Source organism: Mesoplodon densirostris, chromosome 5, assembly GCF_025265405.1.
Source record: "Mesoplodon densirostris isolate mMesDen1 chromosome 5, mMesDen1 primary haplotype, whole genome shotgun sequence".
Classification (NCBI taxonomy): Eukaryota; Metazoa; Chordata; class Mammalia; order Artiodactyla; family Ziphiidae; genus Mesoplodon; species Mesoplodon densirostris.
The window spans coordinates 122,619,212-122,646,432 of record NC_082665.1 but is presented as its reverse complement, the minus strand read 5'-3'; the positions used below and the strand labels follow the sequence as shown (position 1 = coordinate 122,646,432).

At 38.0% G+C, this 27,221-nt stretch overlaps 1 protein-coding gene and 1 non-coding gene across 5 annotated transcripts in view; both read left to right on the top strand.

Moving 5' to 3' along the window:
* ANKRD28 (ankyrin repeat domain 28) overlaps positions 1-27,221 on the top strand; it is a 165,036-nt gene that overhangs the window by 84,707 nt on the left and 53,108 nt on the right. For all 4 annotated transcript variants that reach the window (XM_060099453.1, XM_060099452.1, XM_060099451.1 and 1 more), the window contains 2 exons: positions 6,739-6,817; positions 22,199-22,269. In XM_060099453.1, the coding sequence (XP_059955436.1) occupies positions 6,739-6,817; positions 22,199-22,269 (150 nt within the window). The remainder of the gene's footprint in view (positions 1-6,738; positions 6,818-22,198; positions 22,270-27,221) is intronic.
* Positions 14,146-14,276, top strand: LOC132491479 (small nucleolar RNA SNORA18). Its single transcript, XR_009532695.1, has one exon. It is a non-coding gene; the product is annotated as a small nucleolar RNA SNORA18 (small nucleolar RNA).

The window sequence follows — 27,221 nt, the reverse complement described above, 5'->3', positions numbered from 1 at the left end:
GTTTCTGGAGTTCGCCATAGTACAACATAAAAACTAAAGTATAATTCAGGATGTTTCTGAACACTTTTTAAAAACTTTATTTTGAAGAAATTATAGATACTGCAGAATTACAGAAATGGTACAGAGAGGATCTTGTGTTTCTATCAACCAGATTCCTCCTGTGATGACATCTTACAGTGCATTATCAAAAACAGGAAGTTGATACTGGCATAGTACAACTAATTAGACCACATACCTTTCTTGGTTTTCACCAGTTCTTGCATGCATTCATATGGGGGAGGAGGAGAGGAGTGATGGTAACATCTCTGTGTATAATTCTTTGACATTTTGTTATATGTGTAGATTTGTATAACCGCCAACATGTTCAAGATGCAGAGCTATTGCATCACCACAAGCGAACTCCCTCATGTTTCAGTCACTTGTGTCTACCGTTAGCATGGGGCCCAACCCCAAAGTGGTTAGCAATCACTGGTCTCCTTTAATATGTGTCCTTTTCCCATCTTTCAGGATAATCACTTATAAGCACAAAAGCTATTTTTCAGTTTGCTTTAATTTGGGGAGGGTGAATAATTTTTTGTAGTCCTAATCATATGCACAAAATATCTTTTCAGGGCACCACATAAGAACTGTAAGAAAAATATTTATTTCAGTGGATATAATCAAAAGCTGTTTGATCAAATGAGTTAAATTTTTTGTTTGAGTCTGTTGTGTGTATTTCATAATTCTAGTTGGGATTGTTTTAGGATACAACATGGAGGTACGGTTTCTTTAAAAACCGACTTAATATCTAAGAAACATTTTCTTTTTTTAATGGGCACCTGGACTTGTGAAATGCCTGGTATGGTAAATTACTGAAATGCTTTTCAGCTGATTGAAATGTTATTTTTAATTTTACTTTTTGAAACATGTACATGGTAATAACTCCGTACGGTACCAAAAGCCACAAATGGTGAAGAAGAACTCTCTCACACTTCAGACTCTAGTGTCAGAGTTCTTTACCCAGAGGCAATCACTGTATCTTGAGTATACAAGATATCCTTGAGTATCCTTCCGAAGGTGTTTTATGCATATTCAATCCTAGGAGCATGTAGAACCTTTAGCATATAATTGTTTCGAGGCTGCATTTTTCATTTAACACTGTGCTTTAGAGATGTTCCATTGATAAGGAACATGGGGGTCTGCTTGTTATTTTAAATTGAAAGCATAGTGTGATGTTGGGTTGGCCAAAAGGTTCATTTGTTTTTTTCTGTAAGATGGCTCTAGTAGCACTTAGTTGTCTTTAACTTCATTCAAAATGGTTTCGTTAGATTGTACGTGACAGCTGTCATATCAGCGTGCGTTCAAAAAAAGGCTTAGCAAAATTGATGAATTTTTGTGTAGCCATTTTAATATTGAAGATGGAAGAAAGAAAGCAACATTTCAGCATATAACACTTTATTATTTCAAGAAATGTAAAACTACAACTGAAATGCACAAAAAGATTTGTGCAGGGTATGGTGAAGGTGCTATGATGGATTGAACATGTCAAAAGTGGTTTGCAAAGTTTCGTGCTGGAGATTTCTCGCTGGATGATGCTCCATGGTCGGGTAGACCAGTTGAAGTTGATAGCGATCAAATCGAAACAATAATTGAGAACAATCAACATTATACCACGCGGGAGATAGCTAACATACTCAGAATATCCAAACCAAGCGTTGCAATCATCATTTGCACCAGCTTGGTTGTGTGAATTGCTTTAATGCTTGGGTTCCACACATAAGTTAAGTGAAAAAAACCTTCTTGACCACATTTCCGTATGCGATTCTCTACCGAAATGTAATAAAAACATTCCATTTTTAAAACAAACTGTGATGGGCGATGAAAAGCGGGTACCGTACAACAATGTGGAACGGAAGAGATTGTGGGGCAAGTGAAATGAACCACCACCAACCACACCAAAGGCCAGTCTTCATCCAAAGAAGGTGATGTGTATATGGTGGGATTGGAAGGGAGTCCTCTACCATGAGCTCCTTCCGGAAAACCAAATGATTAATTCCAAAAAGTACTGCTCCCAGTTAGACCAGCTGAAAGCAGCACTTGACAAAAAGCGTCCAGAATTAGTCAACAGAAAACGCATAATCTTCCATCAGGATATCGCAAGACCGCACGTTTCTTTGATGACCAGGCAAAAACTGTTACAGCTTGGCTGGGAAGTTCTGATTCATCTACCGTATTCACCAGACATTGCACCGTTCGATTTCCATTTATTTCGGTGTTTACCAATTCTCTTAATGGAAAAAATTTCAATTCCCTGGAAGACTGTAAAAGGCACCTGGAACAGTTCTTTGGTCAAAAAGATAAAAAGTTTTGGGAAGGGCTTCCCTGGTGGCGCAGTGGTTGAGAATCTGCCTGCTAATGCAGGGGACACGGGTTCGAGCCCTGGTCTGGGAGGATCCACATGCCGCGGAGCAACTAGGCCCATGAGCCACAACTACTGAGCCTGCGCGTGTGGAGCCTGTGCTCCACAACAAGAGAGGCCGCGATAGTGAGAGGCCCGTGCACTGCGATGAAGAGGGGCCCCCGCTTGCCACAACTAGAGAAAGCCCTCGCATAGAAATGAAGACCCAACACAGCAAAAATAAATTAATTAATTAATAAACTCTTACCCCCAACATCTTCAAAAAAAAAAAAAAAAAAGAAAAAGAAAACCACAGCTTTAAAAAAAAAAAAAAAAAAGTTTTGGGAAGATGGAATTACAAAGTTGCCTGAAAAATGGCAGAAGGTAGTGGAAGAGAAGGGTGAATCATTGTTCAATAAAGTTCTTGGTGAAAGTGAAAAAGTGTCTTTTATTTTTACTTAAACACTTAAAAAAGGCACTTTTTGATTCATATCCTCCAGTATCCTCTGTAATAATCTGTAATAATCTAGTGAGTAAACTGCTTTCCTGGGTCCTGTGAGCCACTCTAGCAAATTAATCAAACCCAGGGAGGCGGTCCGGGGAACCTGGATTTGTAGCCAGTCAGTCAGAGGACCAGTAACAACCTGGACTTGCTCTTGACCTCTGAGGTGGGGTGGGGCCCCTGTCTTGTAGGACTGAACACTTAACTTGTGGCACCTGATGCTGTCCCCTGGTAGGTGGTGTCAGAATTGTGTTGAGTTGTAGGACGACCAGCTGATGTTGGAGCATTGCTTGGATGTGTGGGGAAACCCCCCACCACCACGTTGGAATTGGATTCAGAGCCCTTACATAGTATTTCACTATGTGGATGTGCAGCTCAAAGACCTCTCATCTGAAAAACGTTCATACCTGGTAGTGATAAGCTGATCAAAGTCTGACAGAAGGAAGCATTTTAAATGATCTTTAAGCATTTTACTGCAACAATGTGTATTTTCCAGCCATTAAAAAAAATACTGGGCCAAGGCTTTTTGGAGTCCACTGACAGTTCAATGTTACCTTCCTTGCATAGACCATGCCCACAGTGCGTTATCTTTAATTCCCATTTTGGGTTTCTTTAAGTGATGTGAGAATTTAGATACCTAAGAATCAAACTGAGGGCAAAACTTCTCCATATTTTAACTGTTTGCCTTAGTGTTTCAATTGTCTTGGCCACACCCAATTCAACAGTACTTTTTTTCGTAGCTTGCCTTTATTGAGTCTTTATATAGTATTCAACCTAGTGATCATAGAAACAATTTGCTTTTTTCATTCCTGTTTCATCAGTTTAAATAATATTTTTTAAAATTACATAAATTATTGCAGGTGCAGTTGGCACAAGCAGTTGTGGTAACAAACACGTCTTACCCTGGTAAACATATACCCAGTGGTAGGAGCAAGCATGCAGTGTCTTGGTTGTGGTGGTCTATTAGTCAAAACACATGGTGTGCCAAAGTCACCGTCTGTTTTACTCAGGAAACAGAATATAAGATTAATCATGTGATTCAGTTAAATGAGGGTTGGTTAAGAGCTGCTTGTGTTTCATAATTTTAAATAACCACTTCCTTATTGATGGGCATTGAAATTGTTTTTGGCATTTTGCTTCCTATATGATCAGTAAATAAACTTAAGTTTTGTTTGCACACACATAGCAATACCTTTATCTTAAAAAAAAATTCCTTGAAGTGGAATTCAATGTGTATAAGGGAATAGTCATTTTTTCATTCTAATAAATTTTGTTAAAGGGAATCTTAAATGTTTTATTGCATGATTTTCAATATTGAATGTAGTAAAGTAAAATATGATAGGTAAAATTTTTTCTTTTAAAATTAACCAATTTGGGGCTTCCCTGGTGGTGCAGTGGTTGAGAGTCCGCCTGCTGATGCAGGGGACATGGGTTCGTGCCCTGGTCCGGGAAGATCCCACATGCTGCGGAGTGGCTGGGCCCGTGAGCCATGGCTGCTGAGCCTGCGTGTCCGGAGCCTGTGCTCTGCAATGGGAGAGGCCACAATAGTGAGAGACCCGCGTACCGCAAAAAAAAAAAAAAAAATTGACCAATTTATTCCTTAGTTTTTCCTCTCTCCAAATCAAATTAAAGAAAAAAGAAAGTTCATGAGTCATAAAATAATACATAAATATGATTTAAGGCATTGAGTCATAGAATTCCAGACATCTCTCACACATAAATGATTGACTTTCTGTGTGTGCCGTGTATGTGGTTTATACTGTGAAATAGATGTGTTCCTCAGTTTGAGTGGGTCTGTTCATATTTAAACACTAGGGAAGTTTGATGTGTTAGTGATTAACAGTGAAAAGCCTTAAGCCAAGGATCTTTTTATTAAATTGACTAAGTTAGGACTCAGCTTTGAATAAAGCCTGATATTTTAGTGGTTCTGTGTTAACTGTTTCAATGACAGTTTGTTCAGTAATTTCAATGCAAACCATTTGTTTGATGGGGTATGTATTGGAATAAAAAACATGGTCTTGTGGAAATTAATTGGGGTTTGAGAGACAGGAACTCTTCGCTTATTAAAAACATTAATAACCAGTATACCAACTATTTTAAGAACAAAAACAGTGTCTCAAATATATTAAAATTATATGAAGAAATGTATGTAGAGCCAATTATAATTGTGTTACACACATCTTTCTATTTCCTTTATATACTACAGCTAAACCTTTTCGAAATTGCCTATGAATATTTTTAACCCCTCTTTTTTTTTTTTTTTTTTTTGCGGTACGTGGTCCTCTCCTGTTGCGGAGCACAGGCTCCAGACGTGCAGGCTTAGCGGCCATGGCGCATGGGCCTAGCCACTCTGCGGCATGTGGGATCTTCCCAGACCGGGGCACGAACCCATGTCCCCTGCTTCGGCAGGCGGACTCTCAACCACTGCGCCGCCAGGGAAGCCCTAACCCCTCTTTTGACTAGCAGTTTTTTTCCTAATTTATTCTTATTGGCCTAACTATCTTTTCTTTGCATAAATGGGGTTTTGATTGACAAACTGGAAAATTATTATGATGTGAAATTTTTCAGTTTTTTAATCTTGAAAGTTATAATGTTATCTTAATACAAGAGACCCCAAAATACAATACCTATTTAAATAAGAATTTTATTTCTCTTAATAGTCTAGAAGTTAGTGGTCCAGCTCTTTGTTGGTGGGGCAACTGTGCTCTACAAGATGATTCAGTACGTTTTGCTTAACAGACTTGTAGGATATTTGCCTGCCTCTGCATGGTCAAAGCTGGTACAGTTGCACATGTGCCTTCTAGCCTGAGGGCAGTGGGAAAGTTTCAGTCTAGCTCTGGATTGGTGTCTTTTAGGTTGAAGATGCCCTGAAAGTTGCGCCTTTACTTCCACTCACGTACCACTGGTCCACACTAAGTAACAAAACTTCAAGGCATTCTAGGAGTCTATTCTCTTGCTGGTGGGTAAATAACCAGGTAAAACTTTATTCCTATGGACAAAGGGGAAAATGGATAATGGAAAACAACTAATAATCTGGCTCAAAAGCCAGTATCTAAAAAATTGGATGTAAATTTCAAACTAAATATTTCTAAATGAATAGCTTTCTCAGATACAGCCAAGTCAGCAACACTCTGTTGTAACTTTAGATGAAGTGTAATGTGAATTGAATCCCTGAATGTGACATTACTCTAAGATCTTGCTTCTCAGACTGGAGGACATTGTTGTTTGAGGGGGGAAGTACACACAGCCATGCACTTAGATGTAGCTTCTCTTCCTGGAGGAAGATTTAGAAGACTATGCATAGGATAGGAATATATTTTAGAGCTAAAAACGAAATTGGCAGGACCTTTAAGAAAAAACTTAGGATTATTTTAAGGGATAATTTCAGATCCCCAGAGATATTTTCTATTTTTGCCACTATAGTCCTGTGGAAACATTTTGATAAGCAAACTTTTTTGTTTGTTAGGGTTTGTTTTATTTAGTTAGATCAACAATTCTAAACTATGTAAAATTGTGGAAATATATTGGGGGTGGTGGGCGAGTAGTATGAAGTAAAGGAAATTTTCTTGTGTATACAAGCAGCATAGGCATCTTTATTCAAAGAAAGTCTTAAGTTATTTCTTTGTCATCTTAGATTTTTCTTTTATTCTTTGCTGCATTTTATACCATTCTTTTAAGGCCAAAATATATTTTTTAGGCTTTTCTTCTTGCAGAGAAATACTCTGATAATGGGACTTGCAGACTACACTAGAGTTGTAGAAGTAGTAAGCTGTAGTTAATAATGGCTTTTCTTCATTTAAAGTATATTAAAATTAACTTTATATTAAAACTTATGTTCCATCTTTCCTTCTTATCACAGGACAATGAAAAGAGAACTCCACTTCATGCTGCTGCCTATCTTGGAGATGCAGAAATCATTGAATTGCTTATTTTATCTGGTATGGTAAGCTCTGTATAAGAGCACATCATGCACATTTTGGTCATATTTAATAGTTATTAAACCTCATTGACTATTTCTTCATATATGTTAAACAACCTGAAACTTATTTGTTCATTCTAGAAGTAATGATCTCATATCATGTCCCAGGTACTGTTTTGGTACTTAGAGTACAATGGAAAACAAGTCACTTCTTGTGGAGCATATACGCTAAAGAAAAACAGGCTACAAATACAAGTAAATTTTACAGTATGTTAGAAGGAGATAAGTGCTATGGAAAAATGAAAAAGTAGATCAGGATACAGTCAGCCCTCTGTTTTCATGGGTTCTGAATCCATGGATTCAAACAGCCACAGATCAAAAATATTTGGAAAAAATTCCAGAATGTTCCAGAAGGCAGAATTTGAATTTACCATGCCCTGGCAACTATTTACATAGCATTACATTGTATTTACAGCTATTTATATAGCATTTACATTGTATTAGGTATTATAAGTAATCTAGAGATAATTTAAAGTATACAGAAGAATATGCATAGGTTATATGTAAATACTATGCCATTTTATATAAGAGCTTTGAGCATCTGTAGATTCTGATATCCACAGTGGGTCCTGGAACCAATCCCCTGCGAATGCTGAGGGACAGCTGTAATGGAGTGGGATGAGCATTATATAAGTTGGGTATTATATGGAGTAGTCATACAAGGCCTCATTGACCAAAGAGTTGCTGGGAGATGATAATAGTTCTCCAACGAGGAGGTGGTAGTAGCTTGGAGCTAGTACAGCATTGGAGGGGATTAGAAAAGATGTGATTGTAGATGTATTTTGAAAATGATGCCAGCAAGATTTATGTCTTTAAATAGCTTGTGTCTAATTCTTTTTGAGGGTCTGTAAAATATATTTGAGGAAATTGTACTTTATTTTTAAATTTCTTCTAACCTGTTCAAGACCTTACAATATGAAGTAATGGTAAAACTGTGTCCTATAGAATAGCACCTATGGTGGTCAGACTTTTTGCAGTCCTAAAACAGGCAATCAAAGAGAGCTTAGAAATATTTTTGTTGTATCCAGATGATCGTAAGTGATATTTATTGAAAAAGGATGCCTATGTTTGAATTGTGCTTGTGTTGCCAGATTGCACAGATATATGCATGATGCAATTGGAGAGATAGTATCATTCCTTTGATATTTGGGAGAAGGAGCAGTGAGAGAAATTTTGAGTGAAAATCCTCTTAAATAGTAGCCTGAATAGAATTTTGCCATTATAAATTAATAAAGTTTTTTAAATGTGGTTTTTATAACAAATTGCATGATCTTATAGAATTACAGTCACTTATGGACCAAGCTAATATTCTTATATTAGTTTCTTTATGAATAACTTTATCACTGACGTACTTCCTTGAAGATGTCTGTTCCTCTGTGGATGCTAGCTCACTAGTTTTCAGCTGAAATTTACTAGAGGTAAGAACTGAGGAGGTTCAAGAGAACAATAATGCTTCCTCTTAATTGAGGCATATTCTGCTTTAATAATATATCCAGGACCAGATGGCTTCACAGGTGAATTCTACCAAACATTTAAAGAAGAGTTAATACCTATCTTTCTCAAACTGTTCAAAAATTTGAAGAGGAAGGAATGCTTCCAACCTCATTTGAGGTCAGCATTACCCTGATACCAAAATCAGAAAAAGACACTACAAAAAAAGGAAGTTATACCCCAATTTCCCAGGTGGACATAGATGCAAAAATCTTTTTTTTTTTTTTTTTTGCTGTATGTGGGCCTCTCACTGTTGTGGCCTCTCCTGTTGCAGAGCACAGGCTCCAGACACACAGGCCCAGAGGCCATGGCCCACGGGCCCAGCCGCTCCGCGGCATGTGGGATCCTCCCGGACCGGGGCACAAACCCGCGTCCCCTGCATCGGCAGGCGGACTCTCAACCACTGCGCCACCAGGGAAGCCCGCAAAAATCTTTAATAAAATATTAGTAAACCAAATTCAACAATACATTAAAAGGATCATTCACCATGATCAAGTGGAATTTATTACAGGGATGCAAGGATGGTTCAGCTTCCACAAATCAATCAATGTGATACACGCCTTAACAAAATGAGGCTAAAAATCATATGATCATCTCAATAGATGCAGAAAGAGCATTTGACAAAATTCAACACCTACTCATGGTAAAAACTTTGAACAAAGTAAGTATAGAGGGACTATACCTCAACATAATAAAGTCCATATATGGCAAGCCCACCGCGAACATACTTAAAGCTGAAAAGCTGAAACCTTTTCCTCTAAAATCAGGGGCATGGTGAGAATACCCAGTCTTATCACTTTTTCAACAGTCCTAGAAGTCCTAGCCATAGCAGTTAGGCAAGAAAAAGAAATTAAAAGTGTTCAAATTGGAAAGGCAGAAGTAAACTGTCTCTTTTTGCAGGTGACATATTACATACAGAAAACTATAAAGACTCCATCAAAAAACTATTCGAAATAATAAACAAATTTAGCAAAGTTGCAGGATCCAAAATCAATATACAAAAATCTATGTGCTTGTATATACTGATAACTATCAGAAAGAGAAATTAATGAAATAGTCCCATTTATGATTGCATCAAAAAGAGTAAAATACCTAGGAATAAATTTAACTAAGGAAGTGAAAGAGCTGTACACTGAAAACTATAAGACATTGATGAAAGAAATCGAGGAAGGCACAAAGAAATGGAAAGATATTCTGTGCTCGTGGATTCGAAGAATTAATATTGTTAAAATGTCCATACTACTCAAAGCAATCTACAGGTTCAGTGTAATCCCTATCATAATTCCAGTGGCATTTTTCACAGAAGTAGAATAAAACAATCCTAAAATATATATGGAACCACAAAGACCCAAGTAGCCAAAGCAGTCTTGAGAAAGAACAATAAAACTGGAACTTCCTGATTTTTAAACTGTATTACAGAGCTGTAATAATCAAAACAGTATAGTATTGGCATAAAAACAGACACAGAGATCAGTGGAACAAAAGAGAGCCCCAAAATAAACTTGTGCATATTGTGATCGATTAAGGCAAAGGAGCTAAGAATAGACAATGGGGAAAGGACCATCTCTTCAATAAATGGTGGTGGGAAAACTGGGCAACTATCTTACACCATACACAAAAATCAACTCAAAATGGGTTAAAGACTTGAACATAAGACCCCAAATCATAAAACTCATAGAAGAAAACATACAGGGTAAGCTCCTTGGAATCAGTCTTGGCGATGATACTTTAGATTTGACACTAAAAACAAAATCAGATATAACAAGTGGGACTATATCAAACTACAAAGCTTCTTTCTGCATAGCAAAGGAAACCAACAAAATGAAAAGGCAACCTACAGAATAGGAGAAAGTAATGTGCAAATTATATATCTAATAAGGGATTGATATCCAGAATATATAAAGAACTCGTACAACTCAGTAGCAAAAAACAGACAAACCAATCTGGTTAAAAGTCAGCCAGAGGGACTGAATACACATTTTTCCAAAGAAGACAGAGATATGGCCAAAGGTACATGAAAAAGTGCTCAACATCACTAATCATCAGGGAAGTGCAAAGCAAAACCACAATGAGATACCACCTCATACTTGTTAGAATGACTATCATTAAAAAAAAAAAAAAACCAAGCATTAACAAGTATTAGCAGGGATGTGGAGAAAAGGAAAACCTCTGTTGTTGGTGAGAATATAAATTGGTATAGCCACCGTGGAAAACAGTATGGAGGTTCCTCAAAAAATTAAAAATAGAACTGCCATATGATCCAGCAAACCCACTTCTGTGTGTATATGCAAAGGAAACAAAATTACCATCTCAGAGAGATACAGGCATGTTCATTGCAGCATTATTCACAATAGCCAAGACATGGAAACAACCTAAATGTCTGTCAATGGATGAATAAAGATGATGTGGTAAATGCATACATTGAAATATTATTTGGCTGTAAAAAGAGAAGCAAATCCTGCCATTTGCAGCAATATGGATGGACCTTGAGGGCATTATGCTAAATGAAATAAGTCAGAGAAAGACAAATAATTCATGATCTCACTTATATGTGGAATCTACACAAACCAAATTGATAGAAACAGAATAGATTGGTTGTTGCCAGAGGTAGACAAGTTGGGGGTTGGAGGAAATGAGTAAAGGTGGTCAAATGGTACAAACTTCTAGTTATAAGATAGTTCTGGGGATGCAAGCTTAAAAGTTCTCATCACAAGAAAAAAATTTTAACTATGTGAGGTGATGGATGTTAACTTATTGTAGTAATCATTTCTATATTATATGTCATATCATTTTGTTCTACATCTTAAACTAATATAATGTTATATGTCAATTATATAATAAAACTGGGGGAAAAATAATTATCACCCAGAACAGTAGTCTTCAAACAGTATATGTACACTCGTGAGGTTCTGTAGTGGTGCTTCACGGATTCTGCTTAAATTTGGTTTGAATGCCATGGTTGTTGAGGCCCAAGTTATACACTAATTTACATACCCCGATTTCAAAATAGCCTTATAATTGTATTGAATGGATTTTTTATAAGTTAGAATTGAAACTAAGTGTTTGACCTGATAATTCCCTAAAGAAGAGAATTAAATACATGAAGGGGAAAGTAGACAACAAGATTAGGCTAATTTGTTTGTAATTAGTAATGAAAATTGTTACTGAAAAGTTTGGGTAGACTGTTCTTACCCTTCATGTTAGTTACCAATGACATGTTACAATAGTAATTAGGTTAACTTTAGTGTAATCTTAAGAAAATAAAGCAATGTGAAATAATAATCTCCATTTAGCTCTTGCATTATACAGAAGTCATGGTATGCTCCAATAAGAACACACAATAAAATAAATTACTATAATTTCATATTATAAAAACTACTTTGGTATCCATGGCAAAGAATGAATAGTTCCTAAAATATTTCTCTAAAATGAAAAGTGAAGAATATAAAGAAATTGATCATTCCTTAGAGCTGTGTACTTTGATGTTCATGGATGTTTATGTTTCAGGTTTTGGTTGTTTTCTGATTTACTATGATGAGAAATTAGGAAGTAACGTTCTGTAATTTGTTTCACTCTTGTGTTTCCATTGTCAAGAATTACGACGTTACAGTTTATTTTGTAATCATAATTCCCACTGTTTTATCACACACACATTCTGTCCTTATTCATAGCTTCTCTATTCCCAGGTTTTAAAATTTTCATGTCTCTTGGTTGAATAGACATCATCATCAAGTAGTTTTTGTTTTTATATTTTCTGTAAGAGCTCATGGATATTGTATTCTGTGGTATCTTATTTATTTTGGACCATTTCCTTTTTTTATTTAGCTGAAGGGTAGATTAGCTAGTTATAAAATTCTCAATTTATGCTTTTTCCTTTCAGTGTTGTACATGTTACTCCACTGTCTTCTAGCGTTGAGTGAAAGTCTTGAATTGAGTTCCTCTCTGCTTACATTCCATCCCCCCATTACACTTTCCAGCACCATAGTCCATTCTCTTCTGCCTGGATGCCTGTAGGATTCCATTCTTTAGCCCTGAAATTCATGCTAACTTTCTTAGGCTAAATCTACTGATTCTTTTTGCTAGGGCATTATGTGAATGTACACTTTTAGTTTTGAAATTTGGACTTTTATTTCATTTATATCTTTCATTGCATCTTTGCATGTTTTATTTCCGTGTGTTTTTCTATCAGTAAATTTTTCTGCAGTGTGTTTTGCTACTAAAATGGATATCCTTCATCTGTCTTTATCAGCTTTTTTCTGATTGTAATTTTGTCTTTACATTTAGTTTTAAGTTATTTCCTTTTACCTATCCTTCATTCATTCAACAAATACTTAATGAGCCTGGCTGCATAGCAGGTACCATTCTAGGTGCTGTGGTAGAGCAGTGAATAAAATAAATGAAGTCCCAGCCTTTATGGAGTTTATGTTTTAATGGGGGAGATAGTAGCAAGTTAATATATAGTTTGTCATGTGTTGATAATTGCTATGGAAAAATTAAAGGAATGGTATGTTGGGTGGGGATCACTTGCTATTTTGTGTTGGGTTATCAGGAAAGGATTCAGTGACATTCGAGGAGATAAGCAAATAAGGAAGCGAGCCTTGCATACCGGTGCAGATGTTTAGTGGAAATTAAGAGATTAGCAAGAACAAACACTGCCAGGTGTAGCATGTTTGGAGGCAAGTGAAAAAAGCAGTAGGAGGTAAAGCAGAGGTTGGGGGTGTTCCAGGTAAAGACTTGCTTTGGCCCTTAAAGTGTTATGGAAAACCAATGGGGAGTTTTAGGTGGAGGGACAGAGGCTGACCTAGTTTTTTGTTTGTTTGTTTTTGTTTTTTTTTTTTGCGGTATGCGGACCTCTCACTGCTGTGGCCTCTCCCGTTGCGGAGCACAGGCTCTGGACGCGCAGGCTCAGTGGCCATGGCTCACGGGCCCAGCCACTCTACGGCATGTGGGATCTTCCCGGACCGGGGCACGAACCCGTGTCCCCTGCATCAGCAGGCGGACTCTCAACCACTGTGCCACCAGGGAAGCCCCTTACCTAGTTTTTTAAAGATTCACTCTGGCTGTGGCTTCAAATTCTTGACTGTGTTGTAAGACATGTCTACTCTGTTTTTTGTTGTTTCTAGGCTTTTATCTTTGATTGCTTTTATTTTCCTTTTCTCTTTCCTGATCTGCCAGCTCTCATCTCTTTGCATTGTCTTACCTCTTTCTTGGAGCTTTTCTTTGAGGTCTCTGTTCAGAACTTAATTTCTCTGGAGTTGTGTATAAAGAGTAGTTCACAAATTCTTCCTCTCCTTTCTTGGGATAATATCTTTTGAATATATTTACCTATTAACTGTACTTTGCTCAGTTTACTCTGCTTTGGTATATTTTTGCTCTAGTCCTGTGCTGAATCCTTTAAGGTTTTTTTTTTTTTTTTTTTTTGACCACACCATGCAGCTTGTGGGATCTTAGTTCCCCTACCAGGGACTGAACCCGGGCTGTTAGCAGTGAAAGCTTGGAGTCCTAACCGCTGGACTGCCATTATATATCATTGAGGAATATGCTTTTTCCAGAATATCTGTTTGGAGTAGGGAGGGGCAAAAAGTTAGCATCACTTAACGTTTGTTTCTTCACATAGCTCTCAAACCAAATGTGTTTTCTTTGAGTCCTAGTAGCATAGCTTTCTTTATTCTTGATGTACTACAGATAGTTGGGGTGACCCGGCAGCTCCTTGGATCACAGGTTCTTAGATTGTGATCGATGGTGATTGGCTCTTACCCTCCATCTCCAGCAGCTCTGTCAAAAATAATGAAGATTGTTGAGGTCTATCCCGATGGGGCTTTTTCTGTAAACCTACATCGTTGGAAATGCCTCATAGATTAACTGTGTGGTTTTCTTTACTCACAGAACTACCTGTTAGATCTGTGGGAAAGAACTACAAGACAGAGCTGCCAAGTAAACTATGAAAAGCCTAACTAACTTTTTATCTTAGGTATTGGCATATCCCAATGATCTGTACTGTTCTAGGGTGTGATAGCTTAGGAGTGAATGTGATTTGAACCTAATAAATTTTTAGAGGGTGTCAAATTCAGAACCAGGCAGATCCATCGCCTGACCCTAAACATGGTCCTAAAGTAAATCGCTTGAGGAAATTGGATCCCAAAGATTACAGGCGGGGAATTATTGAAGTGTGTCCATATGTCATTGGAGATCAAAGAAGCCTAACTACAAGAATTGTGGGCTGACTCACATGATAGCTTCTTTTTGAAAGGGCTGTTTTATCTTGAAGATTATGAGTTTGGAGGAACTAAGGTGATTGGCAGTGGAAAGAATCAGAACATGCGAAATTCCTTAAAAATTCATTGACTTAAATAACTTTGTGTTACACATAAATTTAAAAAAGAAACCCTTTAAAAAAATAAATAATGAAGATTCTTGCTTGATCTCTTCTGTAGCACAGCCTTACCTTGTTCTTCTGTGTTATAAAGGGAGATTCTCCTGTGGATGACCTCTAGATCATCTAAAAGGGTGTTAGATAGGGATTCTAGGACACACAGTGGAGAGAAGGGGGCGAAAGGACATGCACACAAACACACTCTTTTAGTCGAATTGGTAGCCTTCCTGAAGAAACTTCACTTGATGTCCATGATGCATTTTTAAGATTTCATGGGTGAGGGGTATAACTTGACATGTTACATGTAATCAAACAAGTGAATCCTTCCATGGAATCTATACAGTAACACTAGAGTCTAGGAGAATTACTCTCACAATTATTATTGAATGGAACGAAGTAATTGGAAGCAGTGAGTGCTTACTATATCTCAAGTACTATGTTAAATTTAGCTTTTTCATTTATGACCTCATTTTATCCTCAACTCTGAAGGTATTATTATAGATAAAGGAAATGAAAGCATTTAGAGATGTGATAACTGGCTGAAAGTTATACTGCTAATAAAAGCTAGAGCCAGCATAGTAAGTCAGACCCAGGCTATCTGACTGTGGAGTTCAGGCTATCTGACTCTTAACTCTGCTGCAGTCTGAACTGTGCTCCCCCTCTACACTCTACCCACCCCCATCTACTTAGCATTTACTAAAATTTGTATAGGAAATAACTTTTGTTGAAGAACTTCTGTTTTAAGGACTAAATTTACTGCCTGCCTAAATATAGATATTTTTATGGGAGCTATTCATGTAATGCTTATATTTTTCAAACATAGGTTTACCAGTACCTCAGGCTGTTTCTAGCATGTGTTAGGTGGTTAAATAATGTGTTGTATTAGTTAATCATTTAATTGACCTTTTATAGAAAATAAAGTTCTTACTAAGGAAATATGTATACTGTGTTTCTGGTATTAAGAATTAGACCTAAAGCGTGTGACCTTTGAAAGACTGCAGTGTTGGTGTATTAGTTTACTAGGACTGCCATCACAAATTACTACAAGATGAGTGGCTTAAACAACAAAATTTATATTCTCACAGTTCTGGAAGCTGGAAGTACAAGATCAAGGTGTTGGCAGAGTCAGTTTCTTCTGAAAGCTGTGAGAGAAGGATCTGTTCTAGGACTTTCTCCTTGGCTTGTAGATGACCGCCGCCTTCTTATGTCTTCCATCGGTACAAGTCTATGTCCAAATTTCTTCTGCTTATAAGGATCCAGTCATATTGCATTAGGGCCCGTGCTTAAAAAAAAAAAAAAAAACACCTCATTTTAACTTAATTACCTCTGTGAAGACCCTGAGGTGCTGGGGTTAGGACTTCAGCATATGAATTTGGTGGTGGGGACACAGTTCAACCCACAATATCCATATATCCATAACACCCTGTTAAATGGTACAGTGCACTAGCTTGGTGGTAGGGGGGGTGGTCTAGCATCACAGGTGGAAAAGTGGAAATGTACTTGCTTTTTGCTCATTCTTCTCCCAACCTGAAAACGGAATCTGAAGCTTTTGCCACTGCTTTTGGTAGACAGCCAAAGGAAAGCATTATTTCCAGTTTGGGAAGAGTGCTAAAAGTACTTGGCTCCTGGCCCAGCTCACTCTATAAGGACTATCTCCTCTGTGGCTTAGGAGCAGAGAAAAAAAACTATGCTCTGCAAACAGAAGTTTTAGAAAATTATTAGTGGGACTATAATTATTACAAACACATAGGAAAATAGAAATAATTTTAATAGCATCAACTCTCAGGTACTTCGCCTAGATCAGAGGCTAATAGACTTTTTATGTGAAGGGTCATACAGACACACTGGCCACTACTCATCTCTACTCCTGTAATGCGAAAGCTACTTATTTAACACGTAAGTGAATAGGTATAGCTATGTTGCAGTAAAACTTTATTTATAAAATAGGTGGCTGGCAATCTGTGGGCTGTAATTTGAAGATCCCTGGCATTGATTATAAAGATATTATCTATTTAATGTTAAAGTAAGGCAAGCTATTTAAAAAGCATGAAATAACTTATTCTGAGTATTTCAAAATAGGGTAGAATATTATCACTGGAAATGGATCGTAGAGATCATTTACCACAGCTCTTATTTTACTGATAACTGAGGTTCAAAAATCAAAGAATTGGCAGATCTTGGTGAGTGATCAGATGAGGGAGAAAGCAGGTGAATTAGTCTTCTTGCGGAGTGAGACCTAGAGTCACGTGGGACACTTGTGATTTGGATTCCTGACTTTGTAGAGCTCAGAAACAGGCGCTCCCTGTGTTGTTTTAACCTGGGGCCTAGCCTCCCTTGTGAGAGAGACAGACAGAGACGCACATGGGCGCACACACACAAGGCTTATTATTACCAAAATGAAGGCTAGGCATGTGAGGAGCAGTCCCAGGTCACACAGCCTGCTGGTTACAGAGCCATTATTAGATCACAGGTCTTACTCCTGGGCTCCGTCCACTGACCCCTGACTGCCTCCTCATATGTCCAGACCTCTCTTAGCTGCATTGCTGGCTAGAGCCCAGGGTAGACTGATAAAAGTGAACCAGATTTTTTATTTTTTAAAATTACTTTCTGTTTTATCTCTAAATGTAGTAGACATTTATCTAATTTTGGAAGAAATTTTACCTTAAATATGTTTTTTCTTTTAAAAAACTATTGTTTCAGAATAAATTTTATATGTGTGAATTAGTAAATGAAAAGATTGGGTGAAAGGAAGAAGGTTATCTGGATTTTTCTGTGTAATTTAACTGTGGTATCAAATGGATACAACCAAGCTGTTTGGATGACCCTGCAGTTGATTTTTGCTTGCTTGTTTTCTTTTTGCTTTTAACGTATTGGAAATCTGATCACATCTCTGTTCTGGAAAGGTGAATCCAAATTCAGATATTTGATGTGACGTAGGTTCTGGCTGCTTGTTCTTCTTAAGGGAAAGCTCAGTTGATGTACATTTGATGGATTTGTGGGGGAAAGGGAGTCTAGTAAAGACAGTCTTTGATTTATACAGTTGGGCATAACGACCTTGGGTTTTCCTAGATATGCTGCTAGCACTCAGGAGGCTTTCTCTGGGTGTCAGTTTGCAGTGGTCATCAGTGACATCATCCTCAAATTGCTGTCTTGTCTTCGGCTTCCACAGCAGTGCTTCTCCTACCACAGGGTCTCCCGGTAGCCTGACTGCAGCAATTGAGATGGCACTGCTTTTTTATGTTCTTTCCTGTTTTAATGATTAGGAAATAATAAAGAAATTAATCTTTTCTTGGTGACTTAAGATCATCCTTTGGAATCACAAATACTCTACTCTGCCAGGTAGAGAGCCTGTGATGATGCCACTGGAGCTGTTACATTTGGTTTTATTTCTCTCTAGGAAAACTATTTTGTGTTTTCAGTGGATAGGATTTCTTTCTTTTCCCGCCCTCCCTCTCTCCCTCTTCCCTTCTCTCCCTCCCCATCTTCCCCTTTCCCACTCTCTCCCTTCCCCCTAGGTCTGTTCCCCTCCCCCTCTTCCTCCTCTCTGTCTCCCTCCATCCCTGCCTCTGTCTCCCTCTCCCTCTCCCCTCCCCATCTCCTTCTCTCTGTCCCTCCCCTCTCCTTCTCTTTTTCCTGTCTTCATCTTCTTTGTGGCTAGTTTTCAGCTGTTGGATTAGTTACTTTACTCTGGAAATGTCTTTTCCATTACTGGAATTACTTTGTGGTGTGTATATGACTATGTAGCTAATTTTGGAGCTCTGTGTGGAACAGAAGTCTGGTTACCTTCATAGAGCTCACATGAGATGAGCTCTGGTAGCCTGGACGTCTGATGTGCACTGCCATGTTTATTGTTCTTAAGCCATTTTTCATTGTGCAGCCAACTGCTGCTCTTATAATGGACCTTGCTATGCCATGTTTGTCTGTTAATATATAAAGCACATACTAATTTACCCATGTGGTCAGGGGAGATATTTGTTGTATTGTGCCCTTAGAGATAGCTCAACCATGACTCACATACTTGACCTTTAATTTCCAAGGAATTAAAATATCTGATTAGTGTTACTAGAAGAAAGATGCCTTAACACAATGAGTGTCTTCTGAGATAGGATATGATTAGATGTCTAAAATCCCATTGTGCTGATCTTCCTGCAGTTAAGTATCTTTAGAATCTTTAAAAAGAGCAAGCCAAATTTTTTATCAAGTTGTCTGCTAGTTGCAAGTGGCAGCATGATGTGTCCTCGTTAAGCCACTAGTGGATTATTTGTTATAGTCACTCATGTTTTTGATAAAATTAACTTTGATTTTGTTATTAAAAGTAAAGAGAAAGAAAGACGATTTAATTAATTAGTTAATTATTGTAACTTAAAATGGAAGAATGAAGCAAGCAGGGTTTTTTACTTTGGGCTGCCAAATGCACCATAAATATTAGATTTTCTTCCTTCAGTTGTATATCTGATAACCCATTTCCAAAAGAAAGACAGACTGTCTTCACCCTCTTCCTGCTTTCCAATTTTTTCTTTGCACTTGAAGCCAAATTCTTGGAGTGTTTTTTCATGACCACTCCTTTCATTTCCTCTTCGGTACATTTCACTTTTTGAATATGTACTATTTCAGTTTCATTTCCGAATTAAAATATACACACCTTTAAAGGTATACAGCTTACAGCGCAGTTGCCTTTCTACCCTAGTTCCCCATTACGTCATCCAATTCTCATTGCCCCCCATCACCAATGCAAACACATAGGCACCCGCTGTTCTTAATGTCTTAGCTTTCCTCCAGGGCTTCCTTTTGCAAATGTAAATATAGATACTTAACTCTTCCTTTTTCTATGTAAAAGTAAAGAATATTATTCATACAGCTCTTACTTACTGCTGTTTTTACTTTTTGTTTGTTTGTTTTTTGCAGTATGCGGGCCTCTCACTGTTGTGGCCTCTCCCGTTGCGGAGCACAGGCTCTGGACGCGCAGGCTCAGCGGCCATGGCTCACGGGCCCAGCCCAGCCGCTCCGCGGCATGTGGGATCTTCCTGGATCGGGGCACGAACCCGCGTTCCCTGCATCTGCAGGCGGACTCTCAACCACTGCGCCACTAAGGAAGCCCTATTTTTACTTTTTATTTCTCAGATCTTTATCAGCACGTAGAGATCATCCTCTTTTTTGTGACAGCCACATTCTATTTCCTTGTCGGTTAATGCCTTGACTCAGAGTTCTGACCCTTCCCATTTGTTGGAGGCCCATTTTCAGGCCTCATTCTTCTCTACTTCTGTCTTTCCAGGGTACTTGTGTCTTTTGAGTGTCTGTGTCACTACCCTTCAGGCCTTAATGCCAGGACCTGCCCTCCTACTGTGCACATAAATCCAAAATCATAGAAAGAGGTACAGGGATTATAGAGAACCATTGAAGTTCCAAGTGATAAATGGGGAGAAGGAAGGAGCCTGTTCACTGTCTCTAGGGCTCCAACTTTCTGACCCGTGAACATTTCAAGTGTCTGTGCTCTTACCCAAAACAAATGCTGATTTTATTGTGGTCAGAAAAGCCTCTTTTCACCATTTTGGTCTCCACAGAACCTGGCCAGTAGTTGTTCAGATGCTTATTACATGAATATATCACTGTCTCTGGCTGGGTTTTTGTTTGTTTGTTTGTTTGTTTTTTTATTGGCTGTGTTGGGTCTTCGTTGCTGCACGTGGGCTTTCGCTAGTTGTGACGAGCGGGGGCTACTCTTTGTTGCGGTGTGCAGGCTTCCCATTGTGGTGGCTTCTCTTGTTGTGGAGCATGGGCTCTAGGCACGCGGGCTCAGTAGTTGTGGCTCGCGGGCTCCAGAGCGCAGGCTCAGTAGTTGTGGCGCACGGGTGGCATGTGGCATCTTCCCAGACCAGGGCTTGAACCCGTGTCCCCTACATTGGCAGGTGGATTCTTAACCACTGTGCCACCAGGGAAGTCCCTCTGGCTGGTTCTTTATTTTGCTGACTCCCTTTCTTTCTCCCACAGCTTTAAGCAATCTTGAAAGCTCTCCTGCTGGTTCATGATTCACTGGCCCTGCCCACACAGAGTTCAGCTTCAACTGCTGCACTTGTGGATGATTTCCTACACCTGCCTTTAATTCATTTCCTCTCACATTCAGACTTATAAAATCTACCTCTAATGTATCCGTACTACATGTATTAGGTACATTGGTTTGTATGTTAATCTTTTTTGTTGGTTTTTGTTTGTTTGTTTGTCTTTTGACCGTGCTGTGCTGCATGTGAGATCTCAGTTCCTTGACCAGGGGTTAATTTTTGTAACAAGGTATTAGGGGATCTGGTTTATAGATGAAGAAATGTCGGTTCAGAGGGATCATACAGCTAGTTAGGAACCTATAGCTAGAGGTTATTCGGGCTGTAACTTGGAGTCACTGTGCTTGATTATTACTTAGAACCTCACACTCAAAACAGAATGTAAACATTAGGATGTCTGAGTTCTCTCCTTGGTTCTGCTGTAGTTGACTCTGGCGGTGAGCTGCTTGCTTGTACCAGCATTTCATCATCTAGAAAGTATGGAGGTTGGACTAGGTTCCTAAAGCCTCTTCTCACTTAGCTAGTTATTATTCTAGATGTAAATCTAGGATTGCTCATAGTGCAGGACCTGTTTCAAGTTCCTCTAGTCCTGAGAGTCAGGGTTGTTTCTCTCTACGTAGAGGGATCCCACGGTGTGCTGCTTCTGTTTGGTGGGTATTTAAGCACCAAATCAGTGGATTTTACATAGGTGATAGATTTTTTTTCCCCTCAAATTACATAATACACTTATTGTCTTACTAAATGGTATTTCCATTCTATTAAGGAAAATTTGTGTCCATTGACTTAATGACTTTTAAAAAAGACATAGTTGATTTGTTTTAAGTATTACTACTTTAGAACTTTAGGTATAACATGGAAAGACGTGGGTTGGTTCATTTCCTTTCTCAGTATTTTCCCCTAAGTTTATAGCCATTGTATCCATTTATAAAATAACTTTATAATACTAAAGCATTTGTAATCATTACTGGAGAACTGTTTTGATATTACTGTATTGCATTATAACATGATACATTCATTAGTAAAGAATTATAATGAAGACTTTGTAATGGTCTACATTTTATGTCTTAGTATTCTTATTCATGTATTTAAGTATTTGAGGTTTTTAACACACATTCTACATTGGGGTCTGATTTTCATTTTGGATATGCTCTGTATAAAGGTGGCTTTTCTAGACTATATATAAAATGATGTTTCTTTGATTTTTAATATAAAGAGCTAATACCTTACTGGATAATTATATCAATTAAAAAGGATAGTTTTGTTTTGTAATTTAAGGGTGATTTATTAGCAGAAAGTATAAAAATGAAGTACTACATTTTCAATTGTTATTTATCCAATTTGGACTATATGTAACTAGTATTTCAGGACATTTATTTAAAATATTTTATGCAAAATATTTCAATCTATTTTTTTCTTTTTGTTGCAGGAGCTAGAGTTAATGCCAAAGACAACAAATGGTTGACACCTTTACACAGAGCAGTTGCATCTTGTAGTGAGGTATGGAATTTCTCTTAGTAAATATTTTGTATATAAAATCACTAAGTAGGCCTGCCTATGAGTCCATATTCAAATTCTGTATTTTCAAAAAAGGAAAAAGCAACTGAAAATACCTAGACTGGTCACTTTACTTTGGAATTTGTTCAAACCAAGTTGGAGAGGCTGAAGTGGCAGGGAAAACCCTCCTTCTGTACTTCTTACAAGAGAGCAGTTGTTTTTCTATCTTACAAATTCCTCCTCAAGGCTTTTCTCTGCTGACTGGTTCACAATAGCCTAATAGACGTGTTGCAGAGGTTCTGCTGGTTGTGCTCAAGAAATAATCTCAGCAGTGTGTAATGACTAAATGAAATATTGTTTAGGTAAACACTGAAATTAGTTTCAGAAACATTACTTGATCTCACATGTTGCCAGTTCTAAATACAGTCTTAAAATATGTTAGGTGTCTTATGAGGAAGAACAATTCCTTTTTATTTATAATCCTGTGTATTGTTTGACCTTCAAGATAACTGACATTTTTGGAGAAAGTTCATTTTTATATTTGTCATATCTTCTAGTCCTCATAACATCCTTGTAGGATAGATATTTTAAGGAACTGTGCAGTTAATAATTTGCCAGAAACCACTCAGCTGTTGAGTAGCAGAGATGACACAAATACCTGGACCCTCTTTTTTTCTGTCATTTTACTGCCTTTCTAAAAAGGATTGGGTACTTTCTACAAATGCATTGTGCCCAAAGCACCCCTTTTACCTATCTTACGATAGTTGAAAACATTTTTTAAATAAAGGGTGGGACTGTATAAATTAATGTTTTCTTCAGTTATTCAAATTGTGGGAGACGAGGGAGGGTGGCTACTGCTGCTTCTCCCCATCATGGGGCCAGATAGTTCTGGAGAGATAAGGGGAACACATGCCTTGGGAGGATGTTTCCCCAAGAGAAACTGGGGGTGCTCCTTTCTGTTCATTCTTCTTTGTATTCCTCATTTCGAAGTACACCTTGAACCCAAAACGAGAGTTGGGTGAGTGAAGAGGAGTGGAGGAGAAGGTGGCTGGAAGGGAGGGACTGTAAATGCTGCGGTGTGACAGAGGCGGACTGTTGACCATAAGCCTCTGGATAGGGAGGGAACGGTGATCCTTGGTGGCTACAGCTGGTGAACTGTGGGACTTGGATCAGGTGACACTGGCTTCAGATATCACCTGCCACTTTCTAGCTGTGTGATCTTGGGCAAATCTGGGAATTCTGAAAGCTAAGACCTATTAAACCAAAATACTTTGAACTCTGAAATTCATGGTAATGTTTTTAAGTTTGTGGTTAGCCCTCTTGCAGTGAAGTTTCTTTAAATAAAGGCAGTTAAGGAAGATAAACATTGCCATCATGGCAACCTATTGATAAATTAGTCATACTTACCTATTTTTTGGTATGACTCTTGGAAATATGACTATTAAATTTAGTGGAGTTTTGTCAAATAATCAGAAATAACACTTTGTATATTTGTAGAGATTGTAAAACAGGCCAAAGATTCTTTAAAAAAAATAATTAATGTTAAAGGTAGATTGCAGGTTCCACCCAGAGACCTAACTGCTGATTTTTTAAAACTGTGTACATGGCTTGAACTTAAGGGCAAGCTGTAGGTTAGAAAGCAGCAGATCCTAATAAGTTTAAGTTTAAGCTTGTCAACCTAAAAAAGGTTTAGGCTTTTCATCCTAAAAACTACTAGGCTATGTAGTATTACTACTCTTCTGCAGGAGTATGGGAAACAGCTATAAAATGTAACCATTCCATAAAAATATAACTTCTGGGGCCTCCCTGGTGGCGCAGTGGTTGAGAGTCCGCCTGCCGATGCAGGGGATACGGGTTCGTGCCCCGGTCTGGGAGGATCCCATATGCCGCGGAGTGGCTGGGCCCGTGAGCCATGGCCGCTGGGCCTGCGCATCCGGAGCCTGTGCTCCGCAACGGGAGAGGCCACAACAGTGAGAGGCCCGCATACCGCAAAAAGGAAAAAAAATATATATATATATATAACTTCTGTAAACCCCAAGCCCTAAGGATTATTTTTCTTTTAAAAGGAGAATGCCATGATTAGGAAAACTGCTAGGAAACCTAGTCAAGATTATCAGTTTCACTGGTGTTCTTTTAATTATTCCTGTCATAACCTACGAGCAAAAGAAGGCTATACTTACATTACTTACTTCATTTAATAGAAAACATAACCACAAAGGGGTATATAAAAAGGCAAAATTTTAGGTAGCTTTTGGTTTATGTTTTTGAGATACCATGAGAGAAGTAAGCTCTACAGAAGATGATTAGAGTGACTGTTTTCTCACTTCTCCCAAGGACAGAGATGACTAGCATCGCAGAAGATGCATAGTAAGGAAGTTAACTCCTCACAGATAGTGGATGATGTCTTAAGGCTTAATTCCCTCACTGAACTTGGGTTTAGAAAGACTGCTTCGGGTTAACTATACCAAGTTCCCCAACTCTCCTTCCGTGACATGGTTTCCATGCACCTGGTCATACTGCCTGGCTGCCTCATCTTTTCTCCACCACTGGTTTGTGACTGTCAATCTTGAAGAGTAGCATATAATCTAGCTCTCCATAAATGCTGAGTATTCTTCTGAATAAATCAATTTCTGAGTATTAGGGCTTTGTGAGTGTGTGTGTGTGTGTGTGTGTGTGTGTGTGTGTGTGTGTGTGTGTTATTTATTTATTTATCTATCTGTCTATCCATCCACATCACACTGGATCCTCTGAAGGATATGCATTTATTTTTTTAACCTAACTCCAGGAATTAACATTTTAGTTCTATCAGGATAACTGAGTTTAAAATATATTATCATGTGAGATATTAGTGGTTCACCCAAACATTGTGTTTATTTGGAATGCGTTAGCCCTTCTTTTCCCTGTGCCTGACCCTAAGCTATGAATAAATAAATACTCTTTGGATATAATTAGTTAACCTTTTGTTATCACCCCACCCCCATATTTCTTAATCTTATTTAAATCAGTATCATAGGATATTACTTGTTTGTTTGAAGACAAGGCACACCTGCAGCATTTCTTACACATGCATACCCTCTAATAATGGAAAAATTGGGATCAAGGTTACTATGGTAATTCTGTCATTAGTAAACTATGTATATCCTTGGTTATCCCTACATTTTTTTTCTAAATGCTTGTAATGTGTTGCTAATAAAATCTAGAATTTTACTAGGGTAAGACATCAGGCTCGTTGGTTTGTAATTTCCAGAAATTTACCCTTAAAAATTTTGTTTTTGTTTTTGTTTTTGAATCTCCTGTCTTTAGAGAGTTCTTTAGTTTTCTCTAAGTTTTCAAAGATCACTGCTGTTGTGATATGGCACTGACATATATTATTCTGAGTAGTAAATGATGGATATATTAGTCAGCTCGGCTGCCATAACAAAATACCATAGACTGGGTGGCTTAAACAACAGAAATGTTTTTTTCTCACAGTCTGGAGGCTAGAAGTCTCAGATGAAGGTCCAGCAGGGTCAGTTTCTGATGAGGACTCTCTTCCTGGCTTGCAGATGGCTGCCTTCTCACTGTGTCCTCACATTTGGTCGGGGAGGGGGGAATCTCTCTCTCCCTCTTCCTCATCTTAGAATGCCATCAGTCTGATCAGGTTAGGGTCTCTCCCTTATCATCTCATTTAACTTTACTGCTTTGTGGTGGGGGTTGGTTAGGGCTTCGACATGAATTGTGGGGTACACAATTAAATGTCCCCAGCAGTGGACCCAGGGTTCAAACAGTCTTAGTCGTTGTGTTTATAGCCTTCTTTAGGTGCCATCTTACCCACCCTCAACCATAAACTGGATTTATTCTTGTTTTTCTGTGAAACGAAAGTATAGATTTGATTTTTCTGTTCTTGCTGATGGAACGTAAGTATTCCACACACTTTTTAGAAACTTAAAGGTATGCATTGTGAATTCCAGTTGGAAATAATTAAGGCAAGCCTGGCATCTATAGTATGCTGTATTTGCCCAGTTTATCCAATTATAAATTCTTCATTTTGTTTTTAATTATTTTCTAGTATATCTATTTCCCAGGATGGTATTAGTGTTACTCCCTAAGTCACAAAATACCCTTCTTGAGGATGAAGATTGAGAATCCTGACAGTATTTGTACTTTGTTCTCCATGATTCTGAGTATATATTCCTCTGTGTATCTTTTTCCCTATATTCCTTTTTCTTAATTGAAATATAATTTACAGTAAAATGCACAGACTTTAAGTGTATAGTGTTGAGTTTTGGCAAATGTATACACCCATGTAACCTTTCTCCCAATCTAGATTTAAAAGATTCCATCACTCCAGCAAGTTCCCTCATGTCCCTTTTCAGTCAGTCCCTCCTGTCCCCAGAGGCACCTCTCAATTGCCTGTTCTAGAATTGCCTGTTCTAGAATTTTATAAAAATGGAATCATACAGTATGTACTCTTAATGTCTTGACTTCTTTTGAGATCAGTCATATTGTTGTGTACATTAGTGGTTCATTTCTTTTTATTGCCGAGTAGTGTTTCCTGTATGGATGTACAACAGTTTATCTATTTTCCTGTAGGTGGACACTTACATTTCTTGTTTTTGGCTCTTATGAATAAATAAAATAAAAAATAAAATAAATAAATAAAAACATTCTTAGATGGGTCTTGTTAAAATTTCTCTTGGGTAAATAGCTGGATTGGAATTGTGGGGTCACAGAGCAGGCCTCCACATGTCTTTACTTAGCTACTCAGCAGGTCGATAGATTGATGGGCGTCTCTCCAGTCTTTTGCCAGCCTTGTGCTGGTTCCCATATTTCAGCAGTTCTGATTACTTTTTATTTCAAAGGCTATGTGAAAATCATGAATAATAGTGTTTTGCTTGGTCTTCCTTGCTACTTTGCATAGTTACAGTTATTTTAGTCTTTTGAACAATCTTATGTACATTAGGTTTTTTTGCTTC